Genomic DNA, 25,266 nt, shown 5'->3' with positions numbered 1-25,266 from the left:
CTAACTGGCCTGCTGAGGAGTGACGGACTCCATCCTAGCTGGAGGGGTGCTCTCATCTTATCTACCAACATAGACTGGGCTCTAACTCCACAATGAAATAGGGTGCAGGCCAGGCAGCAGGCTGTTAGCCAGCCTGCCAGCTTATTGGAGTCTGCCACTAGCACAGTCAGTTTAGTCAGCTCAGCTATCCCCATTGAGACCGCATCTGTGCAATTTTATTACGTTTATAATCGCAACAAATAATCTGCTCAGACCCCAACCAAGGAGCATCAAAAGTCGTGCTATAAATTCTCAGACAACACAAAGATTCCTTGATGCCTTTCCAGACTACCTCTGCTTACCCAAGGATGTCAGAGGACAAAAATCAGTTAACCACCTAACCGAGGAACTCAATTTAACCTTGCGCAATACCCTAGATGCAGTTGCACCCCTAAAAACTAAAACAATTTCTCATAAGAAACTAGCTCCCTGGTATACAGAAAATACCCAAACTCTGAAGCAAGCTTCCAGAAAATTGGAACGGAAATGGCGCCACACCAAACTGGAAGTCTTTTGACTAGCTTGGAAAGACAGTACCATGCAGTATCGAAGAGCCCTTACTGCTGCTCGATCATCCTATTTTTCCAACTTAATTGAGGAAAATAAGACCAATCCTAAATGTATTTTTGTCGCAAAGCTAACTAAAAAACAGCATTCCCCAAGTGAGGATGGCTTTCACTTCAGCAGTAATACATTTGTGAACTTCTTTGAGGAAAAGATCATGATCATTAGAAAGCAAATTAAGGACTCCTCTTTAAATCTGCGTATTCCTTCAAAGCTCAGCTGTCCTGAGTCTGCACAACTCTGCCAGGACCTAGGATCAAGAGAGACACTCAAGTGTTTTAGTACTATATCTCTTGACACAATGATGAAAATAATCATGGCCTCTAAACCTTCAAGCTGCATACTGGACCCTATTCCAACTAAACTACTGAAAGAGCTGCTTCCTGTGCTTGGCCCTCCTATGTTGAACATAATAAATGGCTCTCTATCCACCGGATGTGTACCAAACTCACTAAAAGTGGCAGTAATAAAGCCTCTCTTGAAAAAGCCAAACTTTGACCCCCAAAATATTTAAAAACGAATCGGCCGATATCGAATCTTCCATTCCTCTCAAAAACTTTAGAAAAAGCTGTTGCGCAGCAACTCACTGCCTTCCTGAAGACAAACAATTTATACAAAATGCTTCAGTCTGGTTTTAGACCCCATCATAGCACTGAGACTGCAATTGTGAAGGTGGTAAATGACCTTTTAATGGCGTCAGACCAAGGCTCTGCATGTGTCCTCGTGCTCCTAGACCTTAGTGCTGCTTTTGATACCATCGATCACCACATTCTTTTGGAGAGATTGGAAACCCAAATTGGTCTACACGGACAAGTTCTGGCCTGGTTTAGATCTTATCTGTAGGAAAGATATGTTTGTCTTTGTGAATGGTTTGTCCTCTGACAAATCAACTGTACATTTCGATGTTCCTCAAGGTTCCGTTTTAGGACCACTATTGTTTTCACTATATATTTTACCTCTTGGGGATGTCATTCGAAAACATAATGTTAACTTTCACTGCTATGCGGATGACACACAGCTGTACATTTCAATGAAACATGGTGAAGCCTCAAAATTGCCCTCGAAGCCTGTGTTTCAGACATAAGGAAGTGGATGGCTGCAAACTTTTTACTTTTAAGCTTGGACAAAACAGAGATGCTTGTTTTAGGTCCCAAGAAACAAAGAGATATTCTGTTGAATCTGACAATTAATCTTGATGGTTGTACAGTCGTCTCAAATAAAACTGTGAAGGACCTCGGTGTTACTCTGGACCCTGATCTCTCTTTTGACGAACATATCAAGACTGTTTCAAGGACAGCCTTTTCCATCTACGTAACATTGCAAAAATCTGAAAATTTCTGTCCAAAAAAATTATGCAGAAAAATGAATCCATGCTTTTGTTACTTCTAGGTTAGACTACTGCAATGCATTACTTTCCGGCTACCCGGAAAAATAACTAAATAAACTTCAGTTAGTGTTAAATATGGCTGCTAGAATCCTGACTTGAACCCAAAAATTTGATCATGTTGCTCCAGTGCTAGCCTCCCTACACTGGCTTCCTGTTAAAAGGCAAGGGCTGATTTCAAGGTTTTACTGCTAACCTACAAAGCATTACATGGGCTTGCCCCTACCTATATTTCTGATTTGGTCCTGCCGTACATACCTACACGTACGCTACGGTCACAAGACGCAGGCCTCCTAATTGCCCCTAGAATTTCTAAGCAAACAGCTGGAGGCAGAGCCTTCTCCTATAGAGCTCCATTTTTCTGGAATGGTCTGCCTACTCATGTGAGAGACGCAGACTCGGTCTCAACCTTTAAGTCTTTACTGAAGACTCTTCAGTGGGTCATATGATTGAGTGTAGTCTGGCCCAGGAGTGTGAAGGTGAACGGAAAGGCTCTGGAGCAACGAACCGCCCTTGCTGTCTCTGCTTGGCCGGTTCCCCTCTCTCCACTGGGATTCTCTGCCTCTAACCCTATTACAGGGGCTGAATCACTGGCTTACTGGTGCTCTTTCATGCTGTCCCTAGGAGGGGTGCATCATTTGAGTGGGTTGAGTCACTGACGTTGTCTTCCTGTCTGGGTTGGCACCCCCCCTTGGGTTGTGCCGTGGCGGAGGTATTTGTGGGCTATGCTCGGACTTGTCTCAGGATGGTAAGTTGGTGGTTGAAGATATCCCTCTAGTGGTGTGAGGGCTGTGTTCTGGAAAAGTGGGTGGGGTTATATCCTTCCTGTTTGGCCCTGTCCGGGGGTATCGTCAGATGGGGCCACAGTGTCTCCTGACCCCTCCTGTCTCAGCCTCCAGTATTTATGCTGCAGTAGTTTGTGTCGGGGGCTAGGGTCAGTTTGTTATATCCTAGAGTACTTCTCCTGTCTTATCCGGTGTCCTGTGTGAATTTAAGTATGCTCTCTAATTCCCTCTTTCTTTCCATCTCTCGGAGGACCTGAACCCTAGGACCATGCCTCGGGACTACCTTGCACGATGACTCCTTGCTGTCCCCAGTCCACCTGGCCGTGCTGCTGCTCCAGTTTCAACTGTTCTGCCTGCGGCTATGGAGCCCTGACCTGTTCACCGGACGTGCTACCTGTCCCTGACCTGCTGTTTTCAACTCCCTAGAGAGACAGCAGGATCGGTAGAGATACTCTTAATGATCGGCTATGAAAAGCCAACTGACATTTACTCCTGAGGTGCTGACTTGCTGCACCCTCGACAACTACTGTGATTATTATTATTTGACCATGCTGGTCATTTATGAACATTTGAACATCTTGGCAATGTTCTGTTATAATCTCCACCTGGCACAGCCAGAAGAGGACTGGCCACACCTCATAGCCTGGTTCCTCTCTAGGTTTCTTCCTAGGTTTTGGCCTCTCTAGGGAGTTTTTCCTAGCCACCGTGCTTCTACACCTGCATTGCTTGCTGTTTGGGGTTTTAGGCTGGGTTTCTGTACAGCAGTTTGAGATATCAGCTGATGTAAGAAGGGCTATATAAATACATTTAATTTGAAAGCAAGTTAAAGCCACGGACCACTTGAAGCCAATTACTGGACGGACGGTCTGGGGGACTAAATGACAGTGGCTGGGGCACTACACACATTAGGCACACATGACATTAGGGGAGGGGTGGTGGTGGGAGGGGGAATTGACATCTTGCAAGCCTGGTGGTAGGCCTTCTCTCAGCGCAATATAAAGTAGCCATCAGTCTGTGAACTCGGATCCTCAACACCCAGCGTGCAGCAGCAACAAGAGCACGCCACAATACTCATATTGAAACTTCGACAGAAAAAAGAAAAGAAAAACATCGCTGCCACAAGATGGAAAAACTGGGTTCCCCTTTCATCAGTCTTCACATTATAACATTGAACTCTCCGGAAGTGGCTTCGCACCAGATCACCGATAGGAAACAGCAGACTTACGGATCCACCCTGATAAAGACTCAGGAAGACACAAGTCACTGCCTAACCCCTGAAAAATGTTCACTCAAAGTGCTAACAGTGTTAGAGAATGCAACCGATGCCTAGACTTACTATTTCCTGTCTAAATAACCTTTACCACACTTGCATAGCCTATTTGCTGTGTCGCCAGACCAAATAGGATACTGTTAAATAGCCTAATGTTCCTCATAATCTAGTGTGAGGACTAGATTATGTGTATTATTTTGAAACTGACAGCAGAACGCCATAAATAAACATGATGCAGTGTTGCCTCTGTGTGCGTGTTTGTGTTTGCGTCTGTACGTGCCTGTGTGCGTCTGTGTGTGCGTCCGTGCGCCGGGTTAGGGGTGATGTGGAAGCCAGTGTAACTCAAGCTGAAACGTCAGCCCGGGAAGTGTTAACATTCACAGCAACGCTAACAGCTTGGCCTGATGTGAAGGCCAGTCAGTAAGAAGGGTGTGTCCGAAATGGCCCCCTATTCACTGCACTGCGTGATCTAAATAGGGAATAGAGCGCCATTTCAGGTGCACTCAAACATTCAGCGGCTCTCGTCTGTTTCAGTTCCATGGGAAACAATAAAGAATATGAAAGTTAGTCATAAATAGGAGTGTGAACGGTTAAACGAAATTGGGATCCTTAACGTTAAGAAAAATCCGTAACTGAAAAAAAATCCGTAAAATCAGGGCGCAGTTATCACAAATCATATGATTTTCCGTGTTATTGCCGCCTAACTCGACGATAGGCTATAAAAGGCCTGTGGAAAGTTATGCAATTTAAATAAAACCAGGAGAGGAAGAGGCGAACTTAAGGCTACTTTGGTGAATTTGTGAGGCTTGCAAGACATTGCGAGATACAGATTACCAAGACATATGCGCCCGTTTCTTTCCACCTGCCCCTCGCGCTGGTTCGCATCTAATGATGCGAGTACGTGTTCAGTCTTCGGTCTGTTGCGTGTAGAATATCCTAGCCGCAAGACACTGTAAGCCAAGAAATTGTGAGATACAGGTTTTGATCGCCGATGGATAGGCCTAGTGCACAGTTCTGACTCCGTCTGCCTGGTGGCCGACATTCCTATACTGTGCCCCTCTCCTCTCTCTCTCCATCCCTCGCTAGCTTGCTATGAAAGTTGTGAATGTTCTTGGAAGTACGGCAACTAAACAGTTTCCTCCGTTTCAAAAAGATTGAATCTTAGGAATCGATTCCTAGCGGAATCCAATTTTGACACTCAGAAATGAGAGTCGACACCAGGCAAGAAGTCGAGGAATCAACTATTTTGGATAGACTCCATACTTACGTCATCATTGTTGGCAGCTGGAAAATTGGCAGAGAAAGGAAAGCGACAGAAGCGAAGTCCTGTACGTAAGGCTGTCCCTGACTAAAAATAAAATATTGGGTCGACCTAGTTGTCTGTTACAATGGATTAGTCGAAATTTTGAAACGTGTATTTTTCCCTATTTAGACACCCTATGTGTTTTAATCAAATCAACTATGTGTAGGCTACTGAGCTTGTCTGATGCTTTAAGCACACTGTTTAAATAATTAAGACACACAAGAAAGCCTAATCAGAAGAAAACAAATCTGTTCCCGACCCTCTTCCTCCTGCTGATGCTGGCCTTTGTAGATTCTGCTGTTACGCTCCTAATCAAATCAAATTTTATTTGTCACATGCACCGAATACAAGAGGTAGAGTGAAATGCTTACAAACCCTTAACCAAAAATGCAGTAACAAAAAATTAACAAAGTATTTTACTAAAACAAATTGAAGTAATTTTTTAAAAATTGAATTAAAAAGAGCAACAATAAAATAACAGTAACGAGGCGACATACGGGGGTACCGGTACAGAGTCAATGTGCGAGGGCACAGGTTAGTCGAGGTAATATGTACATGTAGGTAAAAGTGACTATGCATAGATAATAAACAGAGTGAAAAAGGGGGTGAAAGAGGTCAACGCAAATAGTCCTGGTATCCATTTGATTAGCTGTTCAGGAGTCTTATGGCTTGCGGGTAGAAGTTGTTAAGACTTGGCGCTCCGGTACAGCTTGCCGTGCTGTAGCAGAGAGAACCGTCTTTGACTAAGGTGGCTGGAGTCTTTGACAATTTTTAGGGCCTTCCTCTGACACAGCCTGGTATAGAGGTCCTGGATGGCAGGAAGCTTGGCCCCAGTGATGCTCTGAGGCCGAGCAGTTGCCAAACCAGGTGGTGATGCAACCAGTCAGGATGCCCTCGATGGTGCAGTAGTAGAACTTTGAGGATCTAAGGACCCATGCCAAATCTTTTCAGTCTCCTGAGGGGGAATAGGTGCTGTCATGCCATCTTCACGGCTGTCTTGGTGTGTTTGGACCATGATAGTTCATTGGTGATGTGGACACCAAGGAACTTGAAGCTCTCAACCTGCTCCACTACAGCCCTGTCGATGAGAATGTGAGCGTGCTTGGCCCTCCTTTTCCTGTAGTCTCCTTTGTCTTGATCACGTTGAAGGAGAGGTTGTTATCCTGGCACCACGCTGCCAGGTCGCTGACCTCCTTCCTGTAGGCTGTCTAATCATTGTACCACTGTTGTGTCGTCGGCAAAGTTAATGATGGTGTTGGAGTGGTGCTTGGCCATGCAGTCATGGGTGAACAAGGAGTACAGGAGAGGCCTGAGCACACACCCCTGAGGGGCCCCCGTGTTGAGGTCCAGCGTGGCGGATGTGTTGTTACCTACCCTTACTACCTGGGGCCGGCCCGTCAGGAAGTCCAGGATCCAGTTGCAGAAAGAGGTGTTTAGTCCCAGGGTCCTTAGCTTAGTGACGAGCTTTGAGAGCACTATGGTGTTGAACGCTGAGCTGTAGTCAATGAATAGCATTCTCACGTAGGTGTTTTTTTGTCCAGGTGGGAAAGGGTAATGTGAAGTGCAACTGAGATTGCATCATTTGTGGATCTGTCGGAGTGGTATGCAAATTGGAGTGGTATGCAAATTGGGGTGGGGCTCGGGTTTCTGGTATAATGGGGTTGATGTGAGCCATGACCAGCCTTTCAAAGCACTTCATAGCTACAGACGTGAATGCTACGGGTCGGTAGTCATTTAGGCAGGTTGCCATCGTGTTCTTGGGCACTGGGACGATGGTGGTCTGCTTGAAACATGTTGGTATTACAGACTCAGTCAGGGAAAGGTTGAAAATGTCAGTGAAGACACTTGCCAGTTGGTCAGCGCAAGCTCGGGGTACACATCCTGGTAATCCGTCTGGCCCTGCGGCCTTGTGAATGTTGACCTGTTTAAACGTCTTAAATCACATCAGCTACGGAGAGCGTGATCACACAGTTGTCCATAACAGCTGGTGCGTTCATGCACGCTTTAGTGTTGCTTGCCTCGTGTCACTGGGCAGCTTGCAGCTGTGCTTCCTTTTGTTGTCCGTAATAGTTTGAATGCCCTGCCACATCCGATGAGTGTCGGAGCCTGTGTAGTAGGATTCAATCTTAGTTCTGTTTTGACGCTTTGCCTGTTTGTTGGTTCGTCAGAAGCCATAGCAGGATTTCGTATAAGCATACGGGTTAGAGTCCACCTCCTCGAAAGCAGCAGCTCTGCCCTTAGGTCAGTGCGGATGTTGCCTGTAATGCATGACTTCTGGATGGGGATGTACTGTGGGGACGATGTCATCAATGCACTTATTGATGAAGCCAGTGATTGATGTGGTGTACTCCTCAATGCCATCGGATGAATCCCGGAACATATTCCAGTCTCTGCTAGCAAAACAGTTCTGTAGCTTAGCATCTGCGTCGTCTGGCCATTTTGGTATTGAGCAAGTCACTGGTAGTTTTTGCTTGTAAGCAGGAATCAGGAGGATAGAATTATGGTCAGATTTGTCAAATGGACGGCGAGGGAGAGCTTTGTATGCGTCTCTGTGTGTGGAGTAAAGGTGGTCTAGGGTTTTTTCCCCCGTCGTTGGTAGAAGTCCCTGGCGTTGGTAGAGTCCCTGGCCACTATGAGTGTCAACTCTGGATGAGCATTTTCTTGTTTGCATATGGCCTTATACAGCTCGTTGAGTGTGATTTTAGTGACAGCATCGGTTTGTATTGGTAAATAGACAGCTACGAGAAATATATACGAAATCTCTAGGTAAATATAGTGTGGTCTACAGCTTATCATGAGATACTCTACCTCAGGTGAGCAAAACCTCAAGAATTCCTTGATACAAATAGACACAGACCGCCACCCCTCGTCTTACCAGAGGTAGCTGTTCCATCTTGCCGATGCACGGAAAACCCAGGCTACACCAGGGGTCGGCAACCTTTTCCACTTGGAGTGCCAACTTATCTTACCATTTCTACCGATCTGCATGCCAGTTATGATTTTTATATGCACGTTTTGCGTGAAAAAAATATCTAAAATGTAACATGCAAAAATGTCAAAGATTTTACTGAGTTCATAAGGAAATCAGTCAATTGAAATAAAGTAATTAGGCCCTAATCTATGGATTTCATATTGCAGACAGAAATGCACCACTCAGCACCCCCTCAGACAATCCCTCAGGTGAGAAATGAACATAAAATTATTTGGCAACAACTGTGGTGGACATTCCTGCAGTCAGCATGCCAGTCAGTCAGCACGCTCACTCAAAACTTGGGCCATCCGTGATATTGTGTTGTGTGACAAAACCACACATTTTAGAGTAGCCTTTTATTGCCCCCAGCACAAGGTGCACCTGTGTAATGACAATGCTGTTTAATCAACTTCTTGACATGCCACACCTGTCAGACGGATGGATTATCTTGGCAATGGAGAAATGCTCACTAACAGGGATGTACACAAATTTGTTGTCAATATTTGAGAGAAATAAGCTTTTTGTGCAAATGGAACATTTCCGGTATCTTTTATTTCAGCTCATGAAACATGGGACACCTTACATATTGCATTTATATATTTTTTCAGTATAACAAAGTTTTCGAATCTCAAAATAAATTATCATGTGGTTAATCAAAATTATTTAAAAAAATGACTTCTATAGCCATTGCCAACTACGTAAAAAATAGCATATATAAATAAAAACATTGCAGCCTGGAGGTAGAAAATATCCTGTTTGAAACATAAATATCCTATAAATCACATTGGCTAGGCATGACCTATCTGCAAAGAACTTGAAACATTGTATCAACTATTAACTTGGGGTCTGACCTAGCTACTGTAGCTCTAGCAAATTTGCAACATTGTATAAAATATTCTGGACAGACTGTGCAAGGAATAAGAAGTAATCAGGTAGGCATATTTTATGACATTTCCACCATTTTCCCCCCACGCTGAGTGGTTATCGAAAAGAGAGCTGGAAAGATTTTTCAAATAGGCTACATTGAGGGACTATTCTCAATGGGTGTAAAAACAGACTTTGTTCACTTGCTGTTTGAGGTGAAGTAAAAAAAAAAATGACAGAAGTTCCACAGTGGTAGTGAGGTAAGACAATCAGAAATACTAATCAGATCCCCAAATGGGCACATTTATAGGCCTACATTTGCACACAGGCCAGGCAGACATACATCTATGTGTAATCTGGTGCGTGTCTTTACTCAACACTGACAGGATCGCTTCAAACAAACGACAATGACAACTATTTATATAGTATGTATAAGCTTGGAAGCAGAAGCCTAAGCGTTGTTGTTCAGTAGTTTACTTCGATTATGGGAGGGGCATGGTAGGGTTAGAAAGTAAAAGGAAAATATATATTTTTTAAAGTGTGTATTTGTGTATGTATATGCATATATATATATATATATATATATATATATATATATTTGCAAAAAAATGTATGGGAGATTGAAAGTGATACAGACAATTACATTGACATACATATATAATATGTCAAAGAATAAATGAACAACTCCTAAATGGAATGAAATTAACTAAAACTAGTGGAGCCTAGGTTGTGCGGTCTGCAAATGTGTCCACCGAGACAATGAAAACAGTAAAAGACTGTAATCAAAATATATTTCATGCATTAACAGAAATTACCGTAACCAAACAAGCATTATAGATTAGAAATTATGGGAATTAACGGTAAATGTACTACTGGTGAGCCATCCCGCAGCGTCCGCAATGGATTAGTCAACTGAGACAGGTGTCTCATGCGCAATAAAAAATATATAAATATTTATATTTTGGACTGCTCTACAATTTAAAAATAAAAATCTTGGTCGACCAACAGCCTGTCCACCAAACAACAGACCAGTCGACTAAATGGGGTCAGCCCTCCCTGTACGGCAATACTTTGAGAAGTTAAATGAGAAGGATATGCAAACTTTGCGAGGTGGAATTGAGGTACAGGTGCAATGTGTAACTCTCTGAAAGGGACTTGGACACAAACCATTGCTGGAAGCAATACAGCTGTATTGGAATTTTAAGATTTTTTTTCTTATTGAAAAAAAAAAAAAATGGGCCGTTTAAACGTTACATTTTTTCCCATTTGTCACATCACTAGTCAGAAACCAACCACAAACCGTCTGTCTGATCTTACAGAACCCATCAAGAAATAGCCTCACATTTCAGACAGAACAGTTATATAAAAGCATGAATGGTGTATGAATGAATGAAGTGGCAAAGAATATGTAAAATTCAGCAGCCCAAAAACACAGATAAGCAAACAATGAGTGACGCTACAGTATGCATTATGCAAATGCAGGCTATATCACATTCTCTGCAAGCACCCCAAAAATGTACACATCCTTTTTGCATGATATCGGTATCCGACAGTGCATTTCCCTATTGCTAGAACTGATCCGTTCACATAGACCTTTGCCAGCAGATAAGATGCGAGAGATAGTCAAAGCCAATAGCCTGCTCCTGAGAGAGAAACTATTGTTTCACCAGCAGGCTGTCTGCCCGTCTAGTCAGACACATTTATAGAAAATGGGAAGTCATACTTTATCTTAGGCCAGAGCTTTGAGGGACAAATTTAGCAACTGGCACAAGTGCCCTTTGCAAACACAGTGATGGTCATGGTACTAATGCCGGAAGGGACATGAATACCACAGAGTTCCGGCAGCATAGATAGGAGGCAGAGAAGTCCCTTTAGATAGCAACTACATACTGTAATGACAACCGTTTGGTCAACGTTCTCAAAAGCTATCAAAATAAACCATTTGCAAATAATTTCTTTGTCTTATTTAGAGAAGAGATCGAACATGTCAGAGTAAAGGTGGTTTTAGAAGAGACGGACACAACAAAAGGGGGTTGTGTGAGCCGCCGAGGCACTTGCAGACTGGCTTGAGACTGCCAGGTGCAAGAAGATATGAGAGGCTAGCTCTTCCTCTGTCTGCAGAGAGAAAGGATGGCATAGAGACGGTGTGGGTGTCTGCAGACGTGAGGAAGAAGAAGTAGGAGGCCCAGGGCCAACCACGCAGATCCTTCTCCCAACATCACTGGGGTGTCACCATCTGCAATACCCTCAGCTGTAACCAGCGGAGGCTGCAACAGGCAGCCGGAGGATGTGACGGGGACACATGAATGTAGAGGGAGTGTCCTTCCTCTTATGTTGATCTGAGCACGTTCAAATCCAACAAGGCCGGGATCATGGGCATGCGGTGGAGGGAAAGAAGGATGAGTGGGCAGGCCCGCTAAAAAGGAAAGCCGGACTCTCGTTCTGGTTTCTTGCCCCGTGGACATGAAAACGGCGACAGGAGTTAAAATGACAGCCGCGCCTCGGACTACAGACACCGGGACTACTCTCCTCTTGGCAGCATCCCAAATGGCACCCCATTCCCTACATAGTGCAATACTTTTGACTGAATCCACATAGGCCCTGGTTAAAGGTAGTGCACTAGTAGTACCCTCCCCTCAGGATATATTAACCACCAGCAGTCAGGATGGCTCGCTCGTCATGGGCTTAGTCAAGAAAGCCAGATCAAACAGCAAAGCTCAGGGAGGTCAGAACGATATCTGGATATAGGGGAGGTTGGAAGTGCCTGTTTTCTGCACACATCGACTCCATACTCAGCCTGGACTTTGCGGTTATAGACAGGCTAGTGTTTGCTGTGCACCCTCCCCCTCTCCCTCTTTGAGCAGGTTAGAAAATGGAACTAGCTGGCCTGTGAGAAACAGGAAAAGGAAGCTTGCAGGCTACCGGGAAGAAACTGTGGGGCACACAGTTTGTGACTGTGTGTCACTGTTAATAATTAGGTCCCTTCTCGCAGACAACACCTCGCCCCCTCACACAGCAGCGTTGCAGCTAGACTCCCATGTCAGAACCACCGCCGCACAAAAAGCGGAACTCAAATTAGCACAAGGCTGGGCTTTCAGTCTACTGTGGTTGTGGTAATCAACCAGCAATACAGTCAGAACACTGAAGGCAAAGTTCACACTCCTGGGAACAATTCAAATATATATATATATATATATATATATATATATAAAAATAATAAAATAAATATATATATATATAATTTAACCTTTTATTTAACTTGGCAAGTCAGTTAAGAACAAATTCTAATTTACAATGGCTGCCTACCCAGCCAAACCCGGGCGGGGTCGAACCAGGGTGTGTAGTGATGCCTCTAGCACTGAGATGCAGTGCCTTAGACCGCTGCGCCACTCGGGAGGCTATGGGGGCTGTGTGTCTGTGTACAAGAGAAGCCAAAACGATTTGTACTGCTCAAATCTAAATATGGAGGGCCGGACGCCAAAATTAAAATAAACAGAAGAGTAAATTTAGCGGGGGTAATAGTGGCGAAATCTACATAGCATCTCAGCACCACATCCACCCACTCTATCACTCTTTGTACTGCAAATGGTCCGAGGAGAAACGACCATGTAATCATCACATATCATTCATAACTACCATCCACCATTTTTCACTAAATGGTGCTCAATCTTTAACAACCAGAGGAAAGGGAATAGCTCACATTATGTCGATACAGGAAACTGTTTCAGTCGAGTCTGAAGCTAACAGTGTATCAAATTGTTTCAACCATCTCCATCCTGTCCAGAAGGAAAGAGAGTGGTAAAAGTAAGGCTTTATAGTGCGACCATTTTAAATCGCATACGCCCCTAAATATTTAACTGCGCGACATAGAATTTCAATTTAGGAGCTTTAGCTTTAGTACCTCAAATATTTCCCATTGTGCTCCTAAATGTGTTGTGTCCGCCTACATTTTTTTCGACTTAGGCAAACACGTGCTCCTTGTAAAAAAAATGTTTTTTAAAAAGGTAACGTAGAGCTGGGAGGAGTGTCACTCGGCTAAAGCCATTTTCTAAAAATGATAACACACGAACCACACACTACCGGGCAATAGCCTACTCATTTGAGCCCTTCCCTAGGCACAATAGCGCTCTTTGTCTCGGGTCCCCGTGTGGGGGAGCTTCATCGGTTATTACCAGCTCCGGCTCTAGAACCCACTCCCTCTGTAACGAAGTGATGAACATGTATTTCTCAAAAGGAGTGGTTAAGACAGCTCAAAAATGGGCCCAATGCCAATTCAATTAGGGGGAAGAGAACAGAGATGAACTTGTGAGCGGCGCCTCCTCTCCCTTAGTTTCAGCACAAGGAGACCCGTTGTCCGAAAAAAAACAGAAGCCGTGCAAAAACTACAGGCAGGCAGAGTCATCGCTACTCTGATTCATTGCATTAAAAGAAGGAAATGAACCACAGTTTTCATAAAAAGTTTTGGGGAAAAGAAAAGGGTAGTGTTTCGAGTCGATTGGAGATTGAATGAGCTCAGGGGTCTAATTGGTGTATCAGTTTATGGACAAAATATATGCTATTGATACTTGACTCAAGCCATCATAATCATGATCCCCCTGCGTGTCACCGATTGGGCTGGGAGAAGCCAGCAATAAGATAGATATGTGCAAATCAAGCTTAGTCTGTCGTCCTATTTAACTGTATAACCTGGGGCTGTAGTTATCAAGCATCTCAGAGTAGGAATTATACAAGGTGCCGTTGGAAAAGATGAATGACCGCCTGTAATAGCCCACCCACACCAGATTTAGGCCAAATCCTGCATTTCTGACGGGATTTATAAATGGCAGTCAAACATGTTTCAACTTTGCTAATGGGCTTCGCATACAATTCCTTCTCTGAGATGCTTGATTACTCTGGCCCCTGACCTACAAATCATAAAGGGAATGAATGGACAGCAAGGGCTGTGGCAAAATATGAGCTCAGTCATCTAAAAAGACGTTATAATGCATTTTGTTGAACAATTTCATATATATAACAAAAAAAGTGTTAGTTAAATTGATTCAATTTAAGGCCTACTGGCAAACAATAATGCAGGCACTAGGGATGGGGGTGTGAGATGTAGTCACTGTTTGTGTGCATCTGTAAGTTGTTTGTATGTATACCTTTGCATATAGAATGACTTTTGTTGATGTCATTAAGAAAATAAAAAAAGGTGTTTGACTACATTTTGCAGTTTCTTTAGCTCCTTATAACCTGCAGGTCTGGGGGCTACTGCCGAGAAAAGGCTGTGAACACAGAGACAGAGTCACAGGCAAGTAGATCAGCGTCATCCTGACCACAAACGTTCACTTGTGAAAACCACAGCACACTTCTCTTTGGCTGTTACTCAGTACAAGCCTAAATTGCTCCATTTTAAGATAGGGTTAGATCTCATCGGTGGGTATGTTTCTTCACCTACACCTGCATGCTATGACTGGGAAGGGTTCAACAAAAAGTACCCCCCCCCACCACACTTCACTTCAGACATAGTCTGCAAAGGCTCTGAATTTGTTTCTCCTACTATTGTGCCATCCCAAACCGTACTGGCTCAGATACTTGCTTTTCACCATGTTCCTTCAAATCACGGTTTTCTGGACCTATGGTGGATGTGTAACCAAGGCCAGTGCCGTACAGCTCGGCTTAGCTCTGGGCTCATGAAAGGGATGATATTCTGGTAGTGAGTGAACTGAGTATCACCCAACACAGGTCAGGGTGCAGACCTACCTCACAAGAGAATTTCAGGAGGAGGATGACGAAACCCAATTCTCGCCCGATGTACAAAAACAGAGGCCCTTCTCTTGATGTCTCGTAAAAATCAGGATACGGCAATTTTGAGATTGAGAAAAGTACCTTAGTATTACAGGAAAATAAACTATATTTCGTCAACAACAAGTTCCGTTGCCACCTCAATCTCCAAAAAAGTAATCCTCTCACCTGGGCTGCGAGTTCTCCTCGTACATGCGCTCCTTTCCCTCCTTGAAAAGGCTGATGGTCTGCTTGGTCTTCTTGGTCAGGTTCTCCATGAAGACGCGGAAATACTCGTTGTCGCCGAGCGTCTCCATCTTTCCCTCGTAGCGGGACAAGATGGTGCGAAGGTGCTGGTAGGTGTCTGGCAGCAGGTCCAGGATGTAAGGTGGGCTGTTCTTCAGGGCCAGCTTGGGGTTCTGGCACAGTCGCACCACCTGGATGGAGGGAGAGGATAGGACACGTTAGGGGAGATGATGAATCAGCTTACTGAGACAAACAATAAGCCGGCAACCGTGGAGGAAGAGACTAAGTAGCACGCTAATGCATAACAGGGTTGGGATCCATTCTGTTTTAATACAATTCAGGAAGTGAATAAAAATGCTAGTTCTTGAATTGAAAGTTGCACATTGCTTTCCTTTGAAGATCTTTTCAATTCAGGAAGTGAATTGACCACAACCCTGACAAGTAGCCTAACATTAACTGAACTAACTTCAAGAGTTTACAGTGTTTAAACTAGCCTACATACACAAACAGAACTTCTGCACATAAAATAGTCAGTGAAAAGGGACCATCAAAAATCACTAATGAAACTACCACTGAACACCATTTGACAAACACATGGGTATTATGATAGTGTGACGACGTGGATTATATTTATCATACCACTTTTCGCGTGAATGTAAAATACTCCAGCTCTATCTGACAAATATTACATTTGTGCAGCAGTGTGTTGCCAGAACATCAAGGCAAGTAAAGACTAGGTACAAAAGGGAAGAGAGATAAGCCTCTCCGGAGAAGAGGGAGATCTAGTAAAAGTGAATGGGAGAGCGAGTGAAAGATCAGTGCTGAGATCGTAACATTCAGGGTTTGCTACGTGAGTCTATTTTAAAGCCTTCAACACAGCGAAGAAAATTAAACACACTCATCTCAGGCTTACAGCTTCCTGTTGGTCTGGTAATAGACACACACACACACACACACACGTGAAGACCTGTTTTCTTATGAATCGTCATGGCTTGTACAGTGCATTTGGAAAGTATTCAGACTCCTTGACTTTTTCCACATTTTGTTACGTTACAGCCTTATTCTAAAATGGATTTAAAAATTGTTTTCATAAATCTACACACAATACCCCATAATGCCAAAGCAAAAATATATATTTTTTGAAATGTTTGCAAATGTATTAAAAAAACTGAAATATCACATTTCCAGAAGTATTCAGACCCTTTATTCAGTACTATATGTTGAAGTGCCTTTAGAAGCGATTACAGCCTCTAGTCTTCTTGGGTATGGAAGGTGAACCTTCGCCCCAGTCTGAGAGCCTGAGCAGGTTTTCATCAAGGATCTCTCCATACCTTGCTCTGTTCACCTTTCCCTCGACCCTGACTATTCTCCCAGTCCCTGCCGCTGAAAAACATCCCCACAGCATGACGATGCAACCACCATGCTTCACTGTAGGGATGGTATTGGCCAGGTGATGAGCAGTGCCTGGCTTCCTCCAGGCTTGGCATTCAGGGCCAAAGAGTTCAATCTTGGTTTCATCAGACCAGAGAATCTTGTTTCTCATGGTTTGAGAGTTTTGTTAGGTGCCCTTTGGCAAACTCCATGCGGGCTGTCATGCGCCTTTTACTGAAGAGTGGCTTCCGTCTGGCCACTCTACCATAAAGGCCTGACTGGTGGAGCGCCCCAGAGATAGTTGGCCTTCTGGAAAGTTCTCCCATGTCCACAGAGGAACTCTGGAGTTCTGTGAGAGTGACCATCGGGTTCTTGGTCACCTCACTGACCAAGACGCGTCTCCCCCGATTGGGAACTGAATACTTATTAAAAAAAATTAAATGATACCTTATTTACATATGCAAACATAAAAAAAAATTTAAAAAACTATTTTCGCTTCGTCATTGAGGTATTGTGTGTAGATGGAGGAAAACAAAAAAATTATTTAATACATTTTTAGAATAAGGCTTTTACATAACAAAATGTGGAAAAAGTGAAGGTGTCTGAATACTTTCTGAATGCACTGTACAGCAGATGTTGATGCAAGGGGCTGACAGTACTTGTTTTTTTACAAGTATTTGTCGGAGGATCTTAGCTGTGTGTGGGTTTGCACTTCCCATTGTCAATCCCCTCAAGCTACGAACACATCTGGTGAAAGACAATATAGCGAAGCAGGGCATGCAGCTGAGACAGAACCATAAACACAATCAATAAACACAAACAAGCATGCCATGGCATTCTGCAATGAATGAGTAACGTTATCAGAATGAAACAAGGAAGATGGGCATAAGTTCCCAAAAATAATAAATCAACTACACTATCTACTTTTTCCATCAGCTTCTTCTTTGTATATAGTATAAAAGCCAGATAAAAAAAAAGAGACCATCTGTGTCTACCTTAGACTTACTGGCTACATTCATGTTCAACTTGCAGACAGTCAGAAGCAAATAAAATGTTATTGGTCACAAACATATGTAGCAGATGTTATCGCGGGTGTAGTGAAATGCTTGTGTTCCAAGCTCCAACAGTGCAGTAGTATCTAAAAATGAATCACAGCAAAACAAAACACATTTAAAAGTAAAATAATAATATTAAGAAATATATCAAATATTAGACTGAGCAGTGTCGGAGTGGCATTGACTAAAGTAGAATAGAATATAGTAAAAACAGTTGAAGTCATAAGTTCACATAGAGCTTAGCCAAATACATTTAAACTCAATTTTCACAATTCCTGACATTTAATCCAAGTAAAAATGCCGTCTTAGGATCACCACTTTATATTAAGAATGTGAAATGTCAGAATAATAGTAGAGAGAATTACTTAATTTCAGCTTTTATTTCTTTCATCACATTCCCAGTGGGTCAGAAGTTTACATGCTACCAAATGCTAATTGAGTGTATTGCCTTTAAATTGTTTCACTCGGGTCAAACGTTTCAAGTAGCCTTCCACAAGCTTCCCACAATAAATTGGGTGAATCTTGGCAAATTCGTCCTGACAAAGCTGGTGTAACGGAGTCAGGTTTGTAGGCCTCCTTGATTGCACACGCCTTTTCAGTTCTTCCCACATCCTGTTCTACAGGATGAGGTATGGGCTTTGTGATGGCCACTCCAATACATTGTCTTTGTTGTCCTTACGCCATTTTCCACAACTGTGGAAGTATGCTTGGGGTCATTGTCCATTTGGAAGACCCATTTGCAACCAAGCAATGGTTCCTGATTGATGTCTTGAGATTTTGCTTCAATGGGAAAATCATAACATTATGAAGCAGGAAAATTATATTTTTTGTGAATTGCACCAGTCCCTCCTGCAGCAAAGCACCCCCACAACATGATGCCGCCACCCCTGTGCTTCACGGTTGGGATGGTGTTCTTCGGCTTGCAAGCCTCCCCCTTTTTCCTCCAAACACAACAATGGTCATTATGGCCAAACAGCTCTATTTTTATTTCATCAGACCAGAGGACATTTCTCCAAAAAAAGTACAATCTTTGTCACCATGTGCAGTTGCAAACCGTAGTCTGGCTTTTTTATGGCGGTTTTGGAGCAGTGGCTTCTTCCTTGCTGAGCGGCCTTGAATCCCTGTTGTTCTGGGATTGATTTGCACCAAAGTACATTCCCTCTCTAGGAGACAGAACGCGTCTCCTTCCTGAGCGGTATGACGGCTGGTGGTCCCATGGTGTTTATTCTTGCATACTATTGTTTGTACAGATGAATGTGGTACCTTCAGGCATTTGGAAATTGCTCCCAAGAATGAAGCAGACTTGTGGAGGTCTTGGTTGATTTCTTTTGATTTTCCCATGATGTCAAGCAAAGAGGCACTAAGTTTGATGGTATGCCTTGAAATACATCCACAATCCACAATTGACTCAGATGATGTCAATTAGCTTATCAGAAGCTTCTAAAGCCATGATATAATTTTCTGGAACTTTCCAAAACTGTTTAAAGCCACAGTCAACTTAGTGTATGTAAACTTCTAACCCACTGGAATTTTGATACAGTAAATTATAAGTGAAATAATCTGTCTAAACAACTGTTGGAAAATGATGTGTGTTATGCACAAAGTAGATATCCTAACCAACTTGGCAAAACTATAGTTTGTTAACAAGACATTTGTGGAGTGGTTGAAAAAAAGAGTTAATGACTCCAACCTAAGTGTATGTAAACTTCCAACTTCAACTTCAAAGTGCAGTCGCAAAAACCATCAAGCGCTATGATAAAACTGGCTCTCATAAGGACCACCACAGGTAAGAAAGACCCAGAGTTACCTCTGCTGCAGAGGATATGTTCATCAGAGTTACCAGCCTCAGAAATTGCAGCCCAAACAAATGCTTCACAGAGTTCAAGTAAGACATATCAACTGTTCAGAGGAGACTGTGTGAATCAAGCCTTCATGGGTAAAATTTCTGCAATTTGGTTCCAACTGCCGAGTCTTTGTGAGACGCGGTGTGGGTGAACGGATAATCTCTGCAAGTGTATTTCCCACCGTAAAGCATGGACGTGGTGTTATGGTGCTTTGCTGATGACACTGTCTGTGATGTATGTAGAATTCAAGGCACACTTAACCAGCATGGCTACCACAGCATTCTGCAACGATACGCCACCCCATCTGTTTTGGGCTTTGTGGAACTATCATTTGTATTTCAACAGTACATTGACCAAACACACCTCCAGGCTGTGTAAGAAGGAGAGTGAAGGAGAGTGATGGACTGCTGCATCAGATGACCTGGCCTCAACAATCACCCAGCCTCAACCAAATTGAGATGGTTTGGGATGAGTCGGACAGCAGAGTGAAGGAAAAGCAGCCAACAAGTGCTCAGCATATGTGGGAATTCCTTCAAGACTGTTGGAAAAGCATTCCAAGTGAAGCTGGTTGAGAGAAAGCCAAGAGTGTGCAAAGCTGTCATCAAGGCAAAGTGTGGTTATTTGAAGAATCTCAAATATAACATATATTTTGATTTGTTTAACACTTTTTGGTTACTACATGAGTCCATATGTATTATTTCATGGTTTTAATGTCTTCACTATTATTCTACAAATGTAGAAAATTGTGAAAATAAAGAAAATCCCTTGAATGAGTAGGTGTTCTAAAGCTTTTGACCTGTCTTGCACGTTATTCAATCATTGCAACCACACTGCTCACGAGCGTCTGCGTAGCCAGGCGCTAAAATAGAACTTGGTTCTATTTGTGATGCTTGATGCGCTGCAAATCCCACTTCTCCTCAATGTTTTTTAGGAGCATAAACCCACATGGGTGATTGAAAGATGGTCCAAACTCCAGTCTACTTGGTAGTTGTAATGCACCTTAAAGTTTGTTGCCATCCGCCATATAAAGTCCAAAGAAGAAGCCTCCACCCTTTTATCTGTGGATTAATTGTCAGAGTAGAGGACCTTGGGTTGTTATTTTACCTGTATATCCGTGGACAAATTAGCTAGCAACAGTAAGTTAGCTAGCTAAATTGCCTTATATGTTTAATGTTTTTGAACTGTCCCCAAATGAGTTGGTTAGTTAGTTAATTAGTTGGTTCAGAGATCGCCATATTCCAAGTCACCTTGCCATGGTTAAATGTGGTGGTTCGCACTTTCAGTTTTGCGCGAATGCTGCCATCTGTCCACGGTTTCTGGTTTTGGTAGGTTTTAATAGGTCACGGTGGGTACAACATCTCCTATACGCTTACTGATGAACTCAGTCACTGCATCAGTGTATTCGTCAATGTTATTCTTAGAGGCTATCCAGAACATATCCCAGTCCACGTGATCAAAACGTACTTGAAGCATGGATTTTGATTGGTCAGACCAGCATCGAATAGATCTTAGCACGGGTACTTCCTGTTTACGTTTCTGCCTATAGGAAGGGAGGAGCAAAATGGAGTCGTTATCAGATTTGCCAAAGAGAGGGTGGGGGAAGGCCTTGAAGGCATTTTGAAAAATTGAGTAGCAGTGGTCCAACGTTTTACCAGCGCGGGTACTAAAGCCAATGTGTTGGTAGAACTTCGGTAGCGTTTTCATCAAATTTGCTTTGTTAAAACCCCAGCTAAAATAATTGCGGCCTCAGAATATGTGGTTTCCAGTGAAGTTCTTTGAGGGCCGTCGTGGTATCGGCTTGACAGGGAATATACACAGCTGTGACTATAACCAAAGATAATTATCTTGGTAGGTAATACGGTCAGCATTTGATTGTGAGGTATTCTAGGTCAGGTGAACAAAATGACTTGAGTTTTTGTATGTTATCACAATCACACCATGAGTGGTTAATCATGAAACATACACTCCAGTCTTTTTTCTTCCCAGAGATGTATTTATTCCTGTCTGTGCGATGTACTGAGAACCCAAAATAGCTGATTGGACGGGGACAGTATATCCAGGGAGAGCCATGTTTCCATGAAACAGAGTATGTTACAATCCCTGATGTCTCTCTGGAAGGAGATCCTCGCCCTGAGCTCATAAACTTTATTATCCAGAGACTGAACATTAGCGAGTAATATACTCGGAAGCGGTGGATGGTGTGCACGTCTCCTGAGTCAGACTAGAAATCCACTCTGAATACCTCTTCTCCACTGGCGGTGTTTTGGAGCAGCATCTGGAATAAGTTTAATTGCCCTTGGGGGTACGAACAAAGGATCCAATTCAGGAAATTAGTATTCCTGGTCGTAATGCTGGTGAGTTACCGCTGCACTGATATCCAAAAGTTATTTCCAGCTGTATGTAATAACACCAAAAAATGTGGCCTGTTGTAAGGCAAGTCCTTCCCAGACATCACCGGCAACAACGTCGCCTATGGGCACAAACCCACTGTTGCTGGACCAGACAGGACAAGTGCTCTACTCTGATGAGTCACGGTTTTGTCTCACCAGGGTTGATGGTCGGATTCACGTTTATCGTCAAAGGAATGAGCGTTACACTGAGGCCTGTACTCTGGAAAGGGATCGACTTAGAGGTGGAGGGTCCGTCATGGTCTGTGGCGGTGTGTCACAGCATCATCGGACTGAGCTTGTTGTCATTGCGGGCAATCTCTATGCTGTGCGTTACAGGGAAGACATCCTCCTCCCTCATGTGGTACCCTTCCTGCAGGCTCATCCTGACATGACCCTCCAGCATGACAATGCCACCGGGGGTAACCCCAGACAATCACCCACAACTGCAATCCTTATCGATTCAAATGGGAAGTTCTTAGTTCAGGAAATATTATTCCCTAGACACCAGGAGTATACGTTTTGGCGTCCTACAACTGAGAGTGCAATGCAGCTACTCAGTCAGACCAGGATTGACACCCTTGACAACACCTGGCAAAGGTGAAAAGGTATCTGGGGAAGTGAGAAGAGTGGCAGAACAGTCACAGGCTATGTTCCCAAAAATACAATATAGTTGGGTCCTACCAAGAAAAGACATCCCAGGAAAGTTGATCAACAGAATAAATCAACAGATCACCGTGGACTGTGCCTCACTGCTCAATGTCAGAATGGCTCACCATCCAACTCTGACATGTGAACACTTACACGATAATGTACATCTTGATCAGGACAGTGTCAGAACCTTTTGCTAAGGACCTAAAAGGAAGCAACACTTGGCAGGGACCCACACCCTTCACCACAGCAGCAGTGGCCCCCCAATCCACTTTCTGAAACAACAGTACCCCCACGGTCCCTAGGAGAGAAGAGCCAGACATGGCCCAACACAGCACAGATTTACCAGACCAGACCGGGCCCATCACAACACAGCTCTACTAGACCCGGCCCATCACAACACAGCACTGACCACTACTCTAGGGTCAGGCAGAACATAGTCCTTCAGAGAAGTGCACCACGTGATGCAGTCCACACCATTTATCATTCAGATTATCAGGCTACATATGTTGAGGTAACCTCTGGCAAAAGACACCTAGAACTATCAGAGATTGGAGAGGTGCACCAACTACTGCATCTACAATGCTGACTACTTGGCTGGAAATCCCCTTTAATTCACACACACAGCATTGCACTTATTTTTGTGTGCAAAATTATTCCATTCTTACTAATTTGTTTACAACTATCCTTTATTTTACTGATACTTATATGTAGTGTGTGTGTGTGTATATATATATATATATATATATATATATATATACACACACATACACACACACCGTTCAACATTTTGGGGTCACTTAGAAATGTCCTTGTTTTTGAAAGAAAAGCACATTTTTTTGTCCATTAAAATGAACATCAAATTGATCAGGAACAGTGTAGACATTGTTAATGTTGTAAATGACTATTGTAGCTGGAAATGGAACATTTTTTATGGAATATCTACATAGGCCTACAGAGGCCCATTATCAGCAACCATCACTTCTCGTACAACGCTGTGTACTACTCCCTTCAAAGAACAGCGTAAACGGGCTCTAACCAGAATAGAAAAGGGAGTGGGAGTTCCTCTGTCCAGTGTCTGTGTTTTTTTCCCCATATTAATCTTATCTTTTTATTGGCCAGTCTGAGATATGGCTTTTCTTTGCAACTCTGCCTAGAAGGCCAGCATCCCGGAGTCACCTCTTCACTGTTAACGTTGAGACTGGTGTTTTGCGGGTACAATTCAAATGGGATTTTTACCAAATTACCGTACGACAGACCATGAATTTCACCCTGCACACCCTAATTGACAAACAAACAAACCAAAACAAAGGCAAAATCTTCTCATGCTTTGTTGATTTAAAAAAAGCCTGAGACTCAATTTATACAAATGATGGAAAGTGGTTTGTGTGAAAAACATACAACGTTATCAAATCCATGTACACAAACAAGTGAGGTTAAAATTGGCAAAAAAACATCTCTTTCCACATGAGAGAGACATGAGGTGAGACAGGGATGCATCTTAAGCCCCACTCTCTTCAACATATATCTCAACGAATTGGCGAGGGCACTAGAACAAGTCTGCAGCATCCAGCCTCACCCTACTAGAATCTGAAGTCAAATGTCTACTGTTTGCTGATGATCTGGTGCTTCTGTCACCAACCAAGAAGGGCCTACAGAAGCACCTAGATCTTCTGCAAAGATTCTGCCAGACCTGGGCCCTGACAGTAAATCTCAGTAAGGCAAAAAATAATGGTGTTCTAAAAAAGATCCAGTCGCCAGGACCACAAATACAAATTCCATCTAGACACCATTGCCCTAAAGCACACAAAAAACTACACATAGCTTGGCCTAAACAAGAAGGGCTGTCTATGCCATCAAAAGGAACATAACATTTGACATACCAATTAGGATTTGGCAAAAAAAAAGAGAGACTTGAATCAGTTATAGAACCCATTGCCCTATATGGTTGTGAGGTCTGGTGTCTGCTCACCAACCAAGAATTCACAAAATGGAACAAACACCAAATTGAGACTCTGCATGCAGAATTCTACAAAAATATCCCCAGTGTACAACGTAAAACACCAAATAATGCATGCAAAGTCAAATTAGGCTGATACACGATAATTACCCAAATCTAGAAAAGAGTGGTTAGATTCGACAACAACCTAAAAGGAAGCGATTCCCAAACCTTCCATTACAAAGCCATCACCTACAGACAGATGAACGTGGAGAAGAGTCCCCTAAGCAAGCTAGTCCTCTGTTCACAAACACAAATCAGACCCCACAGAGCCCCAAGACAGCAACACAGTTAGGCCCAACCAAATGTGTCAACTAACAAAAAAACAGAGCAAACTAGAATGCTATTTGGCCCGAAACAGAGAGTACACAATGGCAGAATACCTGACCACTGTGACTGACCCAAACTTAACGAAAGCTTTGACTATGTACAGACTGAGTGAGCATAGCCTTGCTATTGAGAAAGGCCGCCATAAGCAGACCTGCAGGCTATGTGCACACAGCCCACAAAATGAGGTGGAAACTGTTGCACTTGCTAATCTCCTGCCAAATGTATGATCAAATGTCATACCGCTGCTGCCATTTCAATGGCATTTGAGAACATAAACACACTAGCTAGCTCCAGCCGAACAACTGACTATGAGAAATAAGCGCATCAAGCGCGCCTGAAGCAGACGTGATACCCCCGGTCATGGCATTGAAACGCCTGCTCAACAAAGCGATTTGGTGGCACTCTCTCTTTACTGTGTCGCCACCATGCTCGACGCTATG

General features: G+C 43.3%; 1 protein-coding gene across 1 annotated transcript in view; it reads right to left on the bottom strand.

Annotated features, from left to right (window-relative positions):
- Positions 1-25,266, bottom strand: part of LOC139385692 (E3 ubiquitin-protein ligase CBL-like) — a 60,027-nt gene that overhangs the window by 30,980 nt on the left and 3,781 nt on the right. Inside the window, exon 2 of the mRNA XM_071130963.1 lies at positions 15,133-15,380. Coding sequence (XP_070987064.1) covers positions 15,133-15,380 — 248 coding nt within the window. The remainder of the gene's footprint in view (positions 1-15,132; positions 15,381-25,266) is intronic.

Source organism: Oncorhynchus clarkii, chromosome 27 (assembly GCF_045791955.1).
Source record: "Oncorhynchus clarkii lewisi isolate Uvic-CL-2024 chromosome 27, UVic_Ocla_1.0, whole genome shotgun sequence".
Taxonomy (NCBI): domain Eukaryota; kingdom Metazoa; phylum Chordata; class Actinopteri; order Salmoniformes; family Salmonidae; genus Oncorhynchus; species Oncorhynchus clarkii.
Note: the sequence above shows the minus strand (reverse complement) of the source record. Positions and strands in the feature narration are given on the sequence as shown.